Here is an 18,712-nt window from a genome sequence, read left to right on the forward strand (position 1 = left end):
AAACAACCCTCTACCACCACCCTCTGTCTATCTTTTATTTCTTATGTCTATTGTACAATAATGAGAGAAACATGACTGATGATTGCACATTGTCTACCAATGCCTTTCAGTTGTATTTCATAACATTTTACTTGTTAAATTAAGGAATGATTGCCACTCTCCCCTCATTATTCTATTTTGGCTTTCAGGCTTGGTTAAATAAACGTACTCCTTGGGAAGCTGAAATTCTGCAAGATTTATATGACAGAGCTTTTGAAGATAGTTATCTCTACATGAAGTTAAACCTCAATCCAGTAATGGAGCTACTGGAGTGTAACTACATCATGCAGGTTGGTAACTTCTACTGTAATGCCACCTTTTCATATTTTTTTTTCTGAAAAGACACCTCCAATGCCACACAAAAAGCGAAATACTGCTTTTGTCACTACCAGCCCCACAACCTCTTGGAGGGTTAAGAACATCCTTGTGAAATATTGAATTGTGAGTCTGTATTTATCAATTATCAGGCAAAGTATATTGATTTGTGAATGAAGTTTTCTCTGGTATGTTGATGTACTTTTGAAAAATAGAGAAAAAAACTTAATGTTTCTTTGAAAGGAAATATGCACATTTTTCTCTTCCTTTAGTCAATTACCCTGCTGGATGGTTTGATTCCTTCAAGAGAAGATGGAGGAATTTCTGATGCATTGCAACTTCAACGACTATTTGTGTTTGTTCTTATGTGGAGTATTGGTGCCTTGTTGGAATTAGAGAGCAGGGCTAAACTTGAGCAATTCCTCCAACAACACCGCAGCAAACTGAACCTACCAGATGTTCCTTCAGATAGTGCCCAGTCCATATTCGAGTTTCTTGTCGGTCATCAAGGTATGAGCCTTTATATTACGTTTTGCACAATATCATTCAGAACTCTCACCTTGAAAATGGGGTAGATCACAATGTGTTGCTTTATTGGGGGTGATTTTCTAATTATCTGTTCCATAATATTGCAAACATATGAACAATTCAAGTCATGTAATATTAAGGTTGGAGGCACTGAATACTGCAAAAGCAATCGGCACTGACAGTATGCAGCAATAGTACTCATTTTTGTACTCCAGAACTGACCGTTCCATCTAGCCAAGCTCTTCTGCTACAGTTACAACATTGGCATCTCCCGACAATGTGGAAAATTACTCAAGTATATCCTGTACGCAAAAAGCAGGACAAATCCAACCTGGCCAATTACTGTACTATCAGTCCACTCTTGATCATCAGTAAAGCAATAGAAGGTGTCATCAGCAATGCTACCAAGTACCTTCTCAGCAATATTCTGCTCAGTGATGCCTTGTTTGGGTCCTGCCAGGGCATTCAGCTCCTGACATCATTCCAGCCTTGGTTCAAACATGGACAAAAGAGCTCAATTCCAGAGGTGAGGTGAGAATGACAGCCCTTGACATCAAACTGGATTTGACCCAGTGTGGCATCACAGGGGTCCTAGCAAAACTGGAATCAATGGATGTCAGGCGGAAAACTCTCCACTGGTTGGAGTTGTACTTGGCACGTATGAAGATGGCTGTGGTTCTTACAGGTCAGTCATCTCAGCTCCAGAACACCTCTGCAGGAGTTCCTGAGGGTAGTGTCCTTGGCCCAACCATCTTCAACTGATTCATTAATGACCTTTGCTGTATCCTAAGAAGGGAAGTGGGGAAGATTGTGCAATGTTCAGCAGCATTCCTTAGGTACTGAAGGAGTCCATGTTCAAATGCAACAAGATCTGCATAATATTCGGGCTTCGGTTGACAAATGGCAGGTAACATTCATGCCACACAAATGCCAGGCAATGACCATTTCCAATGAGGGACAATCTAACCACTGCCCCTTGACATTCAGCGGTGTCATCATGACTAGCAATATCCTGAGGGTTACCATTGATCAGAAATACAACTCACCACATAAACACAGTGGTGACAAGAGCAGGTCAGAGGATAGGAATTCTGTGGTGAGTAACTCACTTCTTAACTCCCAAAGTCTATCCACCATCAACAAGGCACAAGTGAGGAATGTTATGGAATCCTCTTCCCTTATCTGGATGATTGCAGCTCCAACAACACTCAAGAAGGTTGACACCATCCAGGACAAAGCAGCCTGTTTGATTGACACTACATCCATAAGTATCCTCCATCCAATACTGTATATACTATCTAAAGGTGCACTGCAGAAGTTCACCAAAGATCCTGAGACAGCACCTTCCAAACCCACAACCACTTCATCTAGAAGGATAAGTGCAGCAGATGCATGAGAACACCATCTGAGTGTTCCCCTCCAAGCCACTTAGCATCCCAACTTGAAAATATACCACTGTTCCCTCACCATCACTGAGTGAAATTCCTGGAATTTCCTCCCAAAGGAAGGATTACAGCAATTCAAGAAGGCAGCTCACCACCACCTTCTTGAGAGCAACTATTTTCTGTGTTTTAAGATGGCGCCAGAGAGTGGCAACACTATGCAACACTTTTCATTGTATTTTCTAACAAGATAGATGTGACAATAAATAAATCAAATCAAACTAGGGATGGGCAATAAATGCAAGTCCAGTCAGCAATGCCTATTTCCCACAACTGAACGAAAAATAAACAAGGATCAGCCATTCAGCCTCTCCAGTCGGATCTGCTGTTTATAAGATCAAGGTACCTCTGGTTGTTACCTAAAAATCCATAGACTCTCCTATCCCCAATAACCTTTCTCCCCTTTGCTTAACAGGAATCTATCCATCTCTGCCGTAAAAATATTCAAGCTTCAGCTTCTGCCACCTTCTCTGGAGTGTTCCAAAGTCTCTCCATACTTGGTCAGGAAAGAATTGTCCTCTATCTTAAATGAAGCACCCATTGTTTTTAAACAGTAACACTTAATTTAAATTCTTGCATTAGAATTAACATCCTATCCAAATCTAGGGATGAATACCTCATCTTCTGCCTCGGAACACTTCAACCCCAGAGCATCAATTTGGACTTCACCAGTTTCCTCATTTGCCCTACCCCCACCTTACCCCAGTTCCAACCTTCTAGTTCAGCATCATCTTCATGACCTGTCCTACCTGCCAAATCTTCCTTCCCACCTATCTGCTCCACCCTCCTCTCTGACCTATCACCTTCATCCCCACCCCCATCCACCTATTGTACTCTTTGCTACCACCACCACCCCACCCCCATTAATCTCTCCACCCTGGAGGCTCCCTGCCTTCATTCTTGATGAAGGGCTATTGCCCAAAATGTTGATTTTCCTGCTCCTCGGATGCTGCCTGACCTGCTGTGCTTTTCTGTCATCTATTTTAAACAAATGAGGGGGAATTTCCTCTCAGAGAAGGTAGAATCATGTGGAAATTCTGTTGCTGTATAAAGCTGTTGTGGGCTGGTTGTTGGTGTCGTCAAGGCAGAGACAGATTTTTGAAAAGACAGGAAAGTGCATTTGAGGATCATCAGATTAGCTATGATCTGATTGAATGGTGGAGCAGATTCAATGAGCTAACGGACTACTTCAGCTCATATGTCTTATAGTCTGTTGATCCAAATGTAAAAGTATAGAAACACAGAACAATAGGAGCAGCAGGAGGTAATTTGGTCCTCTAAGTCACCTGTTTCTTTTCTGAACTCCAAGGCTAGCATGACTAATTATCTTGTCGTTACACAACATGCTCATTCAGGTAGTAGTCTTGTAAATCTTTCCTGAACTTAAACACCTTTACATTCTTGTTTAAACAAGGTAACCAACACTGTACATAATACTTCAGAAGTGCCCTCACCAGTACTCTCTATAACTGAAGCATACATCTATACCTTTGAGTTAAACTGTACTCGTGATGAATATTAACATTCTATTAGCTTTCCTAATTAATGTATGTGCCCTATAAACTAATCTTTTGTGATTTATGTACGAGGACACACATCTGTAACTGTGTCTCAGAGCTCTGGAGGCTTTCACCATTAGATATTGTGCCTTTTTAATCTTGCTAAAATGGACAATTTCACAATTTCTACATTGTACCTCTCTGCCAGACGTCTACCCACTTAACCTATCTATTTATTTTTTTCAGCCTCTTTATCCCCTCTTTAATATTTCCAGAACTTAGAATATTTCACTTCACCTGATGAAAGAGCAGAGCTCCAAAAACTTGTGATTTCAAATAAACTTGGACAAGCAAACTCTTAACATTCACTTGTACCTGTGTTTTTGTTTTTGCCGTTGTTTACCTATTATTTACTCTCTATGCTACTTAACTCTGTGATCTGCCTGTATTGCTCACAAGACAAAGCTTTTCACTGTGCCTCGGAACACATGACAATAAATTCACTTCAATTCAATTCATAAACTTGTTGGACCATAACCTGGTGTCGTGTGACTTCTGACTTTGTCCTCAACTTATGTCACCCCCCTCTCTTATGCTATTAATATCATTAACTAACAGAGTCACCTTTCTTATTTCTGAAAAGGAAGCCACATTTTGTTGAAGGTTTTTGTCCTCATTGGAACATACACAAAAGTACCAAGCTAAAGAAGGGGACAGATCGAGCTAGTTAGGAGAGGGGTTGGGAATTTCAGAACTTTGAGCCTGTGCAGCAGAACGTATTGGAGCAATCTGATCAAATAAAACTAGTTTGTAATGTATTTCCTTACAGTGCACAGCAGTGTGCACCACCTTCAGGCTGCAGTCCTGTAACTCACCCAAGCTCTAGCACATGGATGCTCCATCAGCATGTTGTTGCTAATAGAGGCCTTGATTACCTTTATGTTAATTCATTTGTGGGATGTGGACATCACTGGCTGGGCAGCATTTATTGCCCGTCCCTAGTTGCTCTTGAGAAGGTGGTGGTGAGCTGCCTGTTGAACTGCTGCACTCCACCTGCTGCGGGTTGACCCACAATGCCATTAGGGAGGGAATTCCAGGATTTTGACCCAGCAACAGTGAAGGAATGGGGATATATTTCTGAGTCAGGACGGTGAGTGGCTTGGAGGGGAACTTAAAGGTAGTGGTATTACCGCATATCTGCTGCCCTTGTTCTTCTAGATCGAAGTGGTCGTAGATTTGAAAGATGCTATCTAAGGATCTTAACTCAATTTCTGCAGTCTGTCTTGTAGATAGTACACACTGCTGCTACAGAGTGTCAGTGGTGGAGGGAGTGGATGCTTGTGGTAGTGCCTATCAATCAGACTATTTCATCCTGGATGCTGTCAAGCTTTTTGAGTGTTGTTGGAACTGCACTCATCCAGACAAGTAGGGAGTATTCCATCACATTCCTGACTTGTGCCTTGTAGGTGAAGGACATGCTTTGGGGAGTTATGACCTGAGTTACTCGCCGCGGAATTCCTAGCCTCTGACCTGCTCTTGTAGCCGTTGCATTTATGTGGTGCATCGAATTAAGTTTCAGGTCACTGATAATTCCCAGGATGTTGATAGTGGGGGATTCAGTGATGGTAACACTATTGAATTTGGTGGGTAGATCGTTAGATTGTCTGTTGTTGGTGATGGTCATAGCCTAGCGTTTGTGTGGCGTGAATGTTACTTGCCACTTGTCAGCCCAAGCTTGGATATTGTCCAAATTTTGTTGCATTTGGATACAGACTCTTCAGTATCCGAGGAGATGCGAATGGTGCTGAACATTGTGCAATCATCAGCAAACATCCTGACTTCTGACCTTATAATGGAGAAAGGTCATTGATGACGCAGCTGAAGATGGTTGAGCCTAGGAGACTACCCTGAGTGAATCCTGCAGAGATGTCCTGGAGCTGGCAGATGATTGTGGAAGCTCAGTCATCTCAATGTACCAGGTATGACTCCAACTAGTAGAGAGTTTGTCCCTGATACCTTTGATTCCAGTTTTGCTAGGTCTCCTTGATGCCACACTAGATCAAATGCAGCTTAATGTCAAATGCTACCACTCTCACCTCACTTCTGGAATTCAGTTCTTTTGTCCATGTTTGAACCAAGACTATAATGAGATCAGGAGCAGAGTGACCCTGGTGGAACCAAAACTTGGCATCACTGAGCAGGTTATTAATGAGCAGGTGCTGCTTGATAGCACAATTGATGACACTTTCCATCACTTTACCGATGATTGGGAATTGACTGATGGCATGTAATTGGTTGGGTTGGATTTTTCCTGCTTTTTATGTATAGCACATACTTGGGCAATTTTCCACATTGTTGGGTAGATGCCAATCTTGTAACTGTACTAGAAGAGTTTGGCTTGGGAATTGGTAAGTTCTGGAGCACAAGTCTTCAGTACTATTGCTGGAATATTGTCAGATTGCACTATCCAGTGTCTCCAACTGTTTCTTGATATCACATGGAATGAGTCGAATTGGCTGAAGATGGGTACCTGTCAGGATGGGGACCACTGCGGGAGGCCGAAATGGATCATCCACTCGGCACTTCTGACTGAAGATTGCTGTGAATGCTTCAGCATTATCTGTTGCTCTGATGTGCTGGGCTCTTTCATCATTGAAGATGGGGATACTTGTGGAGCCTCCTCTTCCAGTGAGTTATTTAGTTGTCTGCCACCATTCACAACTGGATCAAGAGATGTTCTCCTGCACTCTCCATTGAACCTGGCTGACTGCTCAGCTTTGTGGAGTGGATGGTGTTGCTTTAGGCATTAAATCTTGAGCAGAAATGCAGTGGAGAACCATTCCACTAAATCATTCTTCTCACTCAGCCCCTCTACCTTGCCACCTCCCAACACCCACCCATACCTAGTTACCACATGACTGGAAAATTCTACTGAATTCTGCTATTTTTAGCTTTCATATTTCCCTCCTTCTGTGCATCTAACTTTCACTTCACCCAACTTATACTCCTTTCTTTAATTAACTGATCAGAAATTCCACAACTCCTTAAATCTGCTTTTCATTCACAGCAGCAATGTGGTGTATGGATTTCATTTACAGTTTGGTGCCAGGTACGTGGGCTGTACATCCCAAAGGATTAGTTCAAGCAGCAGATCCCTTCATCTGTTTGTCACAGCAAATACAGCCTATGTCCAACCAACCTGCTCATGTAAAATTCAAAACAGTGTCTAACTTTTGCTGTGATTCTGCAAATGGATAGCATTTGATCAAAACTTACAAGTGTGTGAAGCATTACACTCACAACAAATTTATGATTGTCAATTGGATTCACAGCATGGCACATGTGTTTATTGCAAGATATGTACATGCATACACAAGACCCTGTTCTTTGCAGATGGAAAGAACATGTAAGCACTGCATCTGTTCCAAATCAACAAAATAGGTGATCATCATTTTCTGGTTCATTTATCAGTGCAATGCTCTCACCAATCAGATTCAACCTGCCTGATTTAAGATTTGAGCAAAGCCTGTCAGTTAACTGTCAATCAGCATTAATGGATGAAATCTTCATAATAATGTATCTGCCAATCACTGGGCACATTCCAACCAATCAGCGCTCTTCTCTCATGCAGTTTAAATGTTTTCCCTTTGTATTTGTATTCTGATGGGCGCAAGACAAAAAGCTTTGACAAATGTATTATTTTTCAACTATTCTCAAGTTCTGTACTACCAAACAGCGAACAACTTTTTTATCATTAGTGAACAGAACTACAGATCCAGAAGTGCTTGTAATTTTTGTTTCATTCTTTTCATATCTATCGGCATTCCACATTGAATTGCATCTGCCATCTAGTACCCATATACATTAAAGATGGAAAGTCTAACTGAATTTTATTTTTTCATTCTTCCTTATCAGTCCACCTTCTGTTTTGCTTCGGCTCATTTCACCTCTGTTGAATTGTTTGGGGGCTAAACGTTTAATGCAAATGTGTAGCATCATCTGGACAAATTTATTATTGAAAGGAGGCTTGTTAAATAACTTTAAAAGTAAATGTGACCATTTTCTTTTGATTTTGTTTCTTGTATGGTTGAAGAGAAATGATACAATTCCTTACAATAATTGAGGATACAATGAGGTGAGGCATGATCCAGTTTAATGACAGAGCAGGCTCGAAGAGCTTTGCAGCCTCAAATTGCCTTCTTCTGTTCTCAAATATCTGTTTGTTTTGGTGACTTGTGTTGTATTTTGGATCCAAACATTGATTTATCCCAACATCCTTGTTTAAATAGTATCCTGCTTTGTCTGATTTGTCAGGTGAATGGGAGCACTGGAAAGTTTGGGTTCAAGAATATTTATATCCAACTGACAGTGAGCCAGACTATAATGCAATCCTAGTACCAAATGTCGACAATGTTAGGACGAACTTCCTTGTGGACACCATTGCTAAACAAAATAAAGTAAGTGCACGATACAAGATCTTTGTGGTTCATCTGAAACATATAGTATCGCTATAAATTTGGCATTTCCCAGAAATGAGAATATAGGATGAACACTCCTGTTTCATATTACCTGGTGATTATAGTTATGCTCGTGCTATCTGCAGCCCAAATGGCTTGCCTGCCAGTACAGAAGTTTAGATAAGGGATGTGAGAGGTGAATTCTGGCTGTAATAGGTACAAAACAGTGGTTTACAGTAGAACAGGTGAAACAACTGAGAGGGTACTGAGGGCTTTGGTACTGCCTTAAGGGACCTCTGGACAATGAACAGATGGAGGAAATTATTTTTGTTCCATGGTTACCATCTCAGGAATTAATAAACAGAGATTACAAAGCCTGGCAATGTTAACAGATTAGCACTCAGGACAATGCCCGTAAAGGTTTAGTAGCATCAATAAAGCTGTCAAGATGCTCTCATACCTACTATGTACATTGTCATTGCAGGCAGGTTTACTAGTCACAGGAAACCCCCAAAATCTGTTTAATATATTGTTGGAACTCTCTAATTCACCTTAATTCAATCTAAGCCGAGTCATCATAAGCGAAAATACTGGTAGTTTCTGATGATCTGTATTATCTATGTTGTTTCTCTCCAAAACAGTTGGTTTTGTCTCTCAGCTTGGCAAACTAATCAAGTTTCATTTTAGAAGGCTGATAAATAAGAATGTAGCCCATAAGCATTTTTCCTAGTTTCAGTAGTATGCTGGGGAATATCATGCTTAAAATTATGGCATAAATTCCTGGCCATCCTCTTTCTCTTGATTTAATTATAAATGTTCGAGCTAACTTTGATGTCCCTTTTTTGCTTTTTGGAGTTGTTACTCTCTGCTTTACTGCCTTGGTGCCCTGGGCTGCTTTTTGAATCTTTCCCATTCACTTCAATATGTGCTTTGTTTTTGCTAGTTTTTACGTTTTTCTTTAATTTTATATTGTCACCTACCTCTTTAGTTGCCCATTTCTGTTTTATTTTGACAAGAAGGATGGAAATTTATTTGGAGAAAGTGAGGACTGCAGATGCTGGAGTTCAGAGATAAAAAGTATGGTTCTGGAAAAGCGCAGGCAATCAGACAGCATCTGAGGAGGAGGAGAGTTGACGTTTCAAGCATAAACTGTTCATCAGGAATGGGGTTGGCCCAAGAGGGCTGGGAGATAAATGGAAGGGGGTTGATGCTGGGGGGTGGCAGGTAGCTAGGAATGTGATATGTAGATGATGGTGGGGGGGGTGAGAGGAGGGTGGAGGGTGGAGTGGATCGGAAGGGAGATGGACAGGTAGGACAGTTCAAGAGGGCAGTGCTAAGTTGGAAGGTTGGATCTGTGATAAGTGGGGGCAGGGAAGATGAGGAAACTGGTAAAATTGACAATTATCCCATGTGAATGGACGGTATCAAGGCAAAAAATTGCAGCATTCTTCCTCCTGGCATTGGGTGGCTAGAGTTCGGCAGTGGAGGAGACCCAGGACTTGCATGTACTTGGTGGAGTGGGAGGGGGGAGTTATAGTGTTTGCTACAGGGTGGTGGGGTTGTTTATAGACAATAGACAATAGATGCAGGAGTAGGCCATTCTGCCCTTCAAGCCTGCACCGCCATTCAATATGATCATGGCTGATCATTCCTAATTAGTATCCTGTTCCAGCCTTATCTCCATACCCCTTGACTCCACTATCTTTAAGAGCTCTATCCAATTCTTTCTTAAAAGAATCCAGAGACTGAGCCTCCACTGCCCTCTGGGGCAGAGCATTCCACACAGCCACCACTCTCTGGGTGAAGTAGTTTCTCCTCATCTCTGTCCTAAATGGTCTACCCTGTATTTTTAAGTTGTGTCCTCTGGTTCGGCACTCCCCCATCAACGGAAATATGTTCCCTCCTGCCAGAGTGTCCAGTCCTTTCATAAGCCTATACATTTCAATCAGATCCCCTCTCAGTCTTCTAAACTCAAGGGTATACAAGCCCAGTCGCTTCAGTCTTTCCGTGTAAGGCAATCCTGCCATTCCAGGAATTGACCTCGTGAACCTACGCTGCACTCCCTCAATAGCCAGAATGTCTTTCCTCAAATTTGGAGACCAGAACTGCACACAGTACTCCAGGTGTGGTCTCACCAGGGCCCTGTACAGCTGCAGAAGCACCTCTTTGCTTCTATACTCAATCCCTCTTGTTATGAAGGCCAGCATGCTATTAGCCTTCTTCACGTTTAGTGCATGTGTCCCAGAGATGTTTTCCGAAACGTTCTGCAAATTGGCGACCTGTCCCACCCGTTGCAGAGGAGACCACACCGAGAGCAACAGACACAGTAAATGACGTGTGTGGAAGTACAGGTAAATTTCTGTTGGATGTGGAAAGATTCTTTGGAGCCTTGGACAGAGGTGAGGGGGCCGGTGTGGCGCAGGTTTTGCACTTCCTGCAGTGGCAGGGGAGGTGCTGGGAGTGGAGGGTGCATGGACCAAACAAAGGAGTCACAGAGGAAATGGTCTCTGTGGAATGCATATAAGAGTGGGGAGGGAAATATATCGCTGGTGGTGGGGTCTGTTTGTTGGTGGCTGAAATGACAGAGGATGATGTGTTGTATCCAGAGGTTGGTGAGGTGGAAGGTGAGGACCAGAGGGTTCTGTCCTTGTTGCGATTGGAGGAGTGGGTTCAATGAAGGAGATGCAAGAAGTGGTGGAGATGAATTGGAGGGCATTGGGAGGGGAAATTGCAGTACCTGAAGAAGGAGGCCACCTGGGATGTTCTATGTTAGAATTGGTCCTCATGGGAGCAGGTGCCGCAGAGGCAGAGGAATTAGGACTAAGGGATAGCGTTTTTGCAGGAGGCAGGGTGCAAGGAAGCATAATCCAGGTAGCTGTGGGAATCGCTGGGTTGGAAGTATATGGCAACATTGAGTCGGTCACTGTAGATGGAGATAAGGGTCCAGGAAGGGGAGGGAGAGAGTGCAGGTGAACTCGGACCATCCAACCCAAAACGGACATTTTCTTCAAACCCATCGACTCCCACAGCTACCTGGACTGCACCTCCTTTCCCTCCTACGACCCCACCACCCCCCTAACTGAAAAACACCATCCATTATTCCCAATTCCAACATAGAACATGCCAGATGGCCTCCTTCTTCAGGAACTGCAATTTCCCTTCCCACGTGGTCAAAGATGCTCTCCAAAGCATCTCCTCCACTTCCTGCACCTCCGCCCTTGAACTCCACCCCTCCAATAACAGAAAGATAGAACTCCCCTGGTCCTCACCTTCCACCCCACCAATCTCCGGATACAATGCATCAGCCTCCGCCATTTCAGTCACTTACCAAAAGACCCCACCACCAGGGATAAATTTCCCTCCCCAACTCTATCTGCATTTGGCAGAGACTATTCCTTCTGCAACTCTCTTGTTGGGTCCATGCTCCACTTCTGGCACCTTCCTTTGCCACTGCAAGAAGTGCAAAACCTGTGCCCACACCCTCCTCCTCACCTCTGTCCATGGCCCCAAAGGTTCCTTTCACATCAGACAGAGATTTATCTGTATTTCCACACACGTCATCTACTCCGTCCGTTGCTCTTGATGTCGTCTCCTCTACATTGGGGGGACAGGACGGCAATTTGCGGAATGTTTCAGAGAACATCTCTAGGACACCCGAACCAAGTCCTTGGCCTCTTCCACTGCCAAACTCTAGCCACCTGACATCTGGAGGAAGAGCACCTCATCTTCTGCCTTGGGACCCTCCAACATATGAGATCAATATGGATTTCACCAGTTTCCTCATCTCCCCTGCCCCGACCTTATCCCATATCCAACTTTCCAACTCAGCACCTCCCTTTTGAACTGTTCTACCTGACCATCTTCCTTCCCACCTATCCACTCCACCCTCCTCTCTAACCTATCACCATCATCCCCTACCTTCATCTACTTATTGTGTTCCCAGCTACCTTCCCCCCAGCCCCAGCCCCCTCCCATTTATCTCTCAGCCCCTTTGGACCTCTCCTTATGCTCAAAACGTTGATTCATCTGCTCCTCAGATGCTGCCTAATTAGCTGTGTTTTTCCAGGACCACACTTTTTGACTGGAAATGTATTTAATTTTTCTCAACTTTTTTCTTTATCTGTCATGACATAGATTATAAGAGCAGAAGTTTACACTGGAGCTGTACAGAAGTGTAGTGATGCCACAGCTGCAGTAATGTGTACAGTTCTGGTCAGCACCCTGTAGGAAGAATGAGTCTGTCCTGGTGGGGATGCAGAAGATATTCACTAGGATGTTGCCTGGAATGGAGCATTTCAGCAACAAAAAGAGTCTGGATAAACTTGGGTTTGTTTTTTTTTGGACTGGTGAAGGTTGGGAGGGATATTATAATGCTATATGAAATTATAATGGGTGTGGACAGGTGAACAGAAGCAGCTGTTCCTCTGAGTCAAAAGGTCAATAACAAAGAGGCATCATTTTAAAGTGAAAGGCAGGAGATGTTGAGGAGATTTGAGGAAAAACCTCTTCACTCATAGGATATTGGGAGTCTGGAATGTACTGCTTGGGAGGGCAGTTGAGGCAAGAAACCTCACAATCTTGCAAAAGTACTTGAATAGCATTTAAAGTGTCATAAAATTCAAGACTATGGATTAGTGCAGACAAGAGAGAGAGAGAGAACCTGTATAGTTTCCACCTTTGCTGTTTGAATTCGTGTATCACTGGACACCGGAGTGCATCTGGGAAAATTAACAACAGTGAAATTCACAACTAATCTTGGAGGAACTGTTGGGCGAAGTTCACAGCACAGAATCAGATAAGTTAATTGTTGTTTTAAGTCTGTCCAAGAGAAGGGCTGCATAGTGAGTGTAGTGAATTCTTTCTTGATTATATGTTTTTGGACATAAGTCTCTTGATTAAACTTAAAATATAAGCCATAGCTATTAATTTAACCTGGGGCAGTGTTTGTAGAGGAATAAGACGGTGTTATTTCCTGGGTTTATAGATTGTGAAACAGCAAAAATGGCCTTTGCAGTGATATGTACTTCTTGTCAGATGTGGGAGTTTAAAGAGAGTTTAAGGGTTACTGCGGATTATACCTGCCATAAATGCTGTTGGATGCAAATCTTATTAAATTGAGTGGATCGGTTGGAGAGACAGATAGAAGCAATGAGGAATTTGCAACAGCAACAGTATGTGATGGATGGCAGTTATAGGAAGGGGGGAAAGTCTCAGATACAGTCATATAGATGGGTTAACTCCCGGAAGGGTGAGATAGGTTGGCATCTAGGGCAGGACTCTTTTGTGGATATACCCATTTCAAACAGGTATGCTGTTTTGGAAAATGTAGGGGGTGATGGATTCTCAGGGGAACGTAGCATGAACAGCCAAGTTTCTGTTGTTGAGACTGGCTGTAATGCAACAAGGGGTAAGTCGGGTTCCAAGAGATCAATTGTTTGAGGGAATTCTGTAGTCAGAGGTACAAACAGACATTTCTGTGGCCAGCAGAGAAAAAGCAGAATGGTGTGTTGTTTCCCTGGTGCCAGAATCGAGGATGTCTCAGAGAGGGTGCAGAATGTTCTCATGGGGGAGAGGGCCAGCAGGAGGTCATTCCACATTGGAACCAACGACATTGGAAGGGAAAAGGTTGAGACTCTGAAGGGAGATTACAGAGAGTTAGGCAGAAATTTAAAAAGGAGGTCCTCAAGGGTAGTAATATCTGGATTACTCCCAGTGTTACGAGCTAGTGAGGGCAGGAATAGGAGGATAGAGCAGATGAATGCATGGCAGAGGAGCTGGAGTATGGGAGAAGGATTCACTTTTTTGGATCATTGGAATCTCTTTTGGGGTAGAAGTGACCTGTACAAGAATGACAGATTACACCTAAATTGGAAGGGGACTAATATACTGGCAGGGAAATTTGCTAGAACTGCTCGGGAGGATTTAAACTAGTAAGGTGGGGATGGGGGGAGGTGGGACCCAGGGAGATAGTGAGGAAAGAGATCAATCTAAGACAGGTACAGCTGAGAACAGAAGTGAGTCAAACAGTCAGGGCAAAAATCTTCGAGGAGAAAGTGGGGACTGCAGATGCTGGAGATCAGAGCAGAAAATGTGTTGCTGGAAAAGCGCAGCAGGTCAGGCAGCATCCAAGGAACAGGAGAATCGACGTTTCGGGCATGAGCCCTTCTTCAACAACACATTTTCAGCAAACAGCCAGGGCAGGCAGGGACAAGGTAGGACTAATAAATTAAACTGCATTTATTTCAATGCAAGTGGCCTAACAGGGAAGGCAGATGAACTCAGGGCATGGTTAGGAACATGGGACTGGGATATCATAGCAATTACGGAAACATGGCTCAGGGATGGGCAGGACTGGCAGCTTAATGTTCCAGGATACAAATGCTACAGGAAGAATAGAAAGGGAGGCAAGAGAGGAGGGGAGTGGCATTTTTGATAAGGGACAGCATTACAGCTGTGCTGAGGGAGGATATTCCAGGAAATACATCCAGGGAAGTTATTTGGGTGGACCTGAGAAATAAGAAGGGGATAATCACCTTATTGGGATTGTATTATAGACCCCCCAATAGTCAGAGGGAAATTGAGAAACAAACTTGTAAGGTGATCTCAGCCATCTGTAAGAATAATAGGGTGGTTATGGTAGGGGACTTTAACTTTCCAAACATCGACTGGGACTGCCATAGTGTTAAAGGTTTAGATGGAGAGGAATTTCTTAAGTGTGTACAAGAACAATTTTCTGATTCAGTATGTGGATGTACCTACTAGAGAAGGTTCAAAACTTGACCTACTCTTGGGAAATAAGGCAGGGCAAGTGACTGAGGTATCAGTGGGGGAGCACTTTGGGGTCAGCGACCATAATTCTACCGTTTTAAAATAGTGATGGAAAAGGATAGACCAGATCTAAAAGTTGAAGTTCTACATTGGAGAAAGTGGGAGAATTGACGTTTCAGGCATGAGCCCTTCTTCGGGCTTATGCCCGAAACGTCGATTCTCCTGCTCCTTGAATGCTGCCTGAACTGATGCGCTTTTCCAGCAACACATTTTCAGCTCTGATCTCCAGCATCTGCAGTCCTCACTTTTTCCTAAATTGGAGAAAGGCCAATTTTGACAGTATTAGGCAAGAACTTTTGAAAGCTAATTGGAGGCAGATGTTTGCAGGTAAAGGGATGGCTGGAAAATGGGAAGCCTTCAGAATTTAAATAACAAGAATCCAGAGAAAGTATATTCCTGTCAGGGTGAAAGGGAAGGCTGGTAGGTATAGGGAATGCTGGATGACCAAAGAAATTGAGGGTTTGGTTAAGAAAAAGAGGGAAGCATATGTCAGGTATAGACAGGATAGATTGAATGAATCCTTAGAAGAGTGTAAAGGAAGTAGGAGTATACTTAAGAGGGAAATCAGGAGGGCAAAACGGGGACATGAGATAGCTTTGGCACATAGAATTAAGGAGAATCCAAAGGGTTTTTACAAATATATTTAGGACAAGAGGGTAACTAGGGAGAGAATAGGGCCCCTCAAAGATCAGCAAGGCGGCCTTTGTGTGGAGCCATAGAAATATGGGGGAGATACTAAGTGAATATTTTGCATCAGTTTTTACTGTGGAAAAGGATATGGAGGATATAGACTGTAGGGAAATAGATGGTGACATCTTGCAAAATGTCCAGATTACAGAGGAGGAAGTGCTGGATGTCTTGAAACGGTTAAAAGTGGATAAATCCCCAGCACCTGATCAGGGGGGTGTACCCGAGAACTCTGTGCAAAGCTAGAGAAGTGATTGCTGGGCCTCCTGCTGAGATATTTGTATCATTGATAGTCACAGGTGAGGTGCCAAAGACTGGAGGTTGGCAAATGTGGTGCCACTGTTTAAGAAGGGCGGTAAAGACAAGCCAGGGAACTATAGACCAGTGAGCCTGACCTCAGTGGTGGGCAAGTTGTTGGAGAGAATCCTGAGGAACAGGATGTACATGTATTTGGAAAGGCAAGGACTGATTCGGGACAGTCAACATGGCTTTGTGCGTAGGAAATCATGTCTCTCAAACTTGATTGAGTTTTTTGAAGGAGTAACAAAGAAGATTGATGAGGGCAGAGCAGTAGATGTGATCTATATGGACTTCAGTAAGGTGTTTGACAAGGTTCCCCATGGGAGACTGATTAGCAATGTTAGATCTCATGGAATAAAGGGAGAACAAGCCATTTGGATACAGAATTGGCTCAAAGGAAGAAGACAGAGGGTGGTGGTGGAGGGTTGTTTTTTAGACTGGAGGCCTGTGACCAGTGGAGTGCCACAAGGATTGGTGCTGGGTCCTCTACTTGTTGTCATTTTCATAAATGATTTGGATGTGAGCATAAGAGGTACAAGTTAGTAAGTTTGCAGATGACACCAAAATTGGAGGTGGACAGCGAAGATGATTACCTAAGATTACAACAGGATCTTGACCAGATGGGCCAATGGGCTGAAAAGTGGCAGATGGAGTTTAATTCAAATAAATGCAAGGTGTGAATTTTGGGAAAGCAAATCTTAGCAGGACTTATACAATGAATAAGGTTCTAGGGAGTGTTGCTGAACAAAGGGACCTTGGAGTGCAGGTTCATAGCTCCTTGAAAGTGGAGTCACAGGTAGATAGGATAGTGAAGGTGGTGTTTGGTATGCTTTCCTTTATTGGTCAGAGTATTGAGTACAGGAGTTGGGAGGTCATGTTGCGACTGTACAGGACATTGGTTAGGCCACTGTTGGAATATTGCATGCAATTCTGATCTCCTTCCTATCGGAAAGATGCTGTGAAACTTGAAAGGGTTCAGAAAAGATTTACATGGATGTTGCCAGGGTTGGAGGATCTGAGCAATAGGGAGAGGCTGAACAGGCTGGGGCTGTTTTCCCTGGAGTATCGGAGGCTGAGGGGTGACCTTATAGAGGTTTACAAAATTATGAGGGGCATGGATAGGATAAATAGGCAAAGTCTTTTCCCAGGGATCGGGGAGTCCAGAACTAGAGTGCATAGGTTTAGGGTGAGAGGGGAAAGATATAAAAGAGAGCTTAGGGGCAACACTTTGACACAGAGGGTGGTACATGTATGGAATGAGCTGCCAGAGGATGTGGTGGAGGCTGGTACAATTGCAACATTTAAGAGGCAGTTGGATGGGTATATGAATAGGAAGGGTTTGGAGGGATATGGGCCAGGTGCTGGCAGGAGGGACTAGATTGGGTTGGGATATCTGGTCGGCATGGACGGGATGGACCGAAGGGTCTGTTTCCGTGTTGTACATCTCTGTGACTCTATGACTCTAAGTGAAACAAGTAATGGGGACCATTAGTGGCTGATGATGACCTCATTTGAGAACCTTGCAACCATCTGGACTTAATATCGAGTTCAATAATTTTCGGGCCTGAACACCTTCTCCCATGTCCTTACCCCAATACTCACACGTCAGACCTTCTCATCACATGGGTGACTACAAAAAAAACCTATTAATAGCTACTAATGATCCACTTTTGCAGCAATTGATTCTCCCAGGCTGACTTTTACCCATTCCTTTGTCAATCCAACTGTTTTTCTCCCTCTCTTTCTCTGGGCTCCATCTCCACCTATCGTTTATTCGTTCTTCCAATCTTCAGCATATATCATTACCAATTCCTAGCTATAAACAGTTCTGATGAAGGGTCACTGGACCCAAAATGTTAGCTTTGCTTTCTGTCCATTAATGCTGCCAGATCTGCCGAGATCTTCCCACAATTTCTGATTAGATTACTTACAGTGTGGAAACAGGCCCTTCGGCCCAACAAGTCCACACCGCCCAGCCGAAGCGCAACCCACCCATACCCCTACATCTACATCTACCCCTTACATAACAGTACGTCAATTTAGCATGGCCAATTCACCTGACCTGCACATTTTTGACTGTGGGAGGAAACCGGAGCACCTGGAGGAAACCCACGCAGACACAGGGAGAATGTGCAAACTCCACACAGAGAGTCGCCTGAGGCGGGAATTGAACCCGGGTCTCTGGTGCTGTGAGGCAGCAGTGCTAACCACTGTGCCACAGTGCCACCCACGGTGATCTTGTTTCTGATTTCCAGCATCCGCACTGGCTCTTCAAATGAGCATTATTACCTACTGCCTGTCTCCTGCTTTCTCACTTGCTCATATTTCTTTCCGAATAATCATCCATTATGTTATGACACGGTGGTGAAACCCTCTGTTAATTAAACCAAACACCCAGAAAAGCTCATCTCACCTTGTAATCTGTATGAGTGACAGAGAATTCCCAAATACTACTATTGAAAGAAAATAATATTAAAGTGAACATTAAACAACAACTATTCACAACTCTAAGTCCCCCTTTCTCTTAACTGCTTATTAGCTGCCTCCAACAAAATGTGGGGAAATAGAAAAATCTTGAAAAATGTGCATTTCGCAGAAGGGGTGTTGCTGGATGTCT

At 43.5% G+C, this 18,712-nt stretch overlaps 1 protein-coding gene across 1 annotated transcript in view; it reads left to right on the plus strand.

Moving 5' to 3' along the window:
* LOC140453953 (dynein axonemal heavy chain 8-like) overlaps positions 1 to 18,712 on the plus strand; it is a 1,210,036-nt gene that overhangs the window by 913,121 nt on the left and 278,203 nt on the right. The window contains exons 54-56 of the mRNA XM_072548830.1: positions 189 to 329; positions 627 to 864; positions 8,138 to 8,280. Coding sequence (XP_072404931.1) covers positions 189 to 329; positions 627 to 864; positions 8,138 to 8,280 — 522 coding nt within the window. The remainder of the gene's footprint in view (positions 1 to 188; positions 330 to 626; positions 865 to 8,137; positions 8,281 to 18,712) is intronic.

The sequence above is a fragment of the Chiloscyllium punctatum genome, chromosome 3 (assembly GCF_047496795.1).
Source record: "Chiloscyllium punctatum isolate Juve2018m chromosome 3, sChiPun1.3, whole genome shotgun sequence".
Taxonomy (NCBI): Eukaryota; Metazoa; Chordata; class Chondrichthyes; order Orectolobiformes; family Hemiscylliidae; genus Chiloscyllium; species Chiloscyllium punctatum.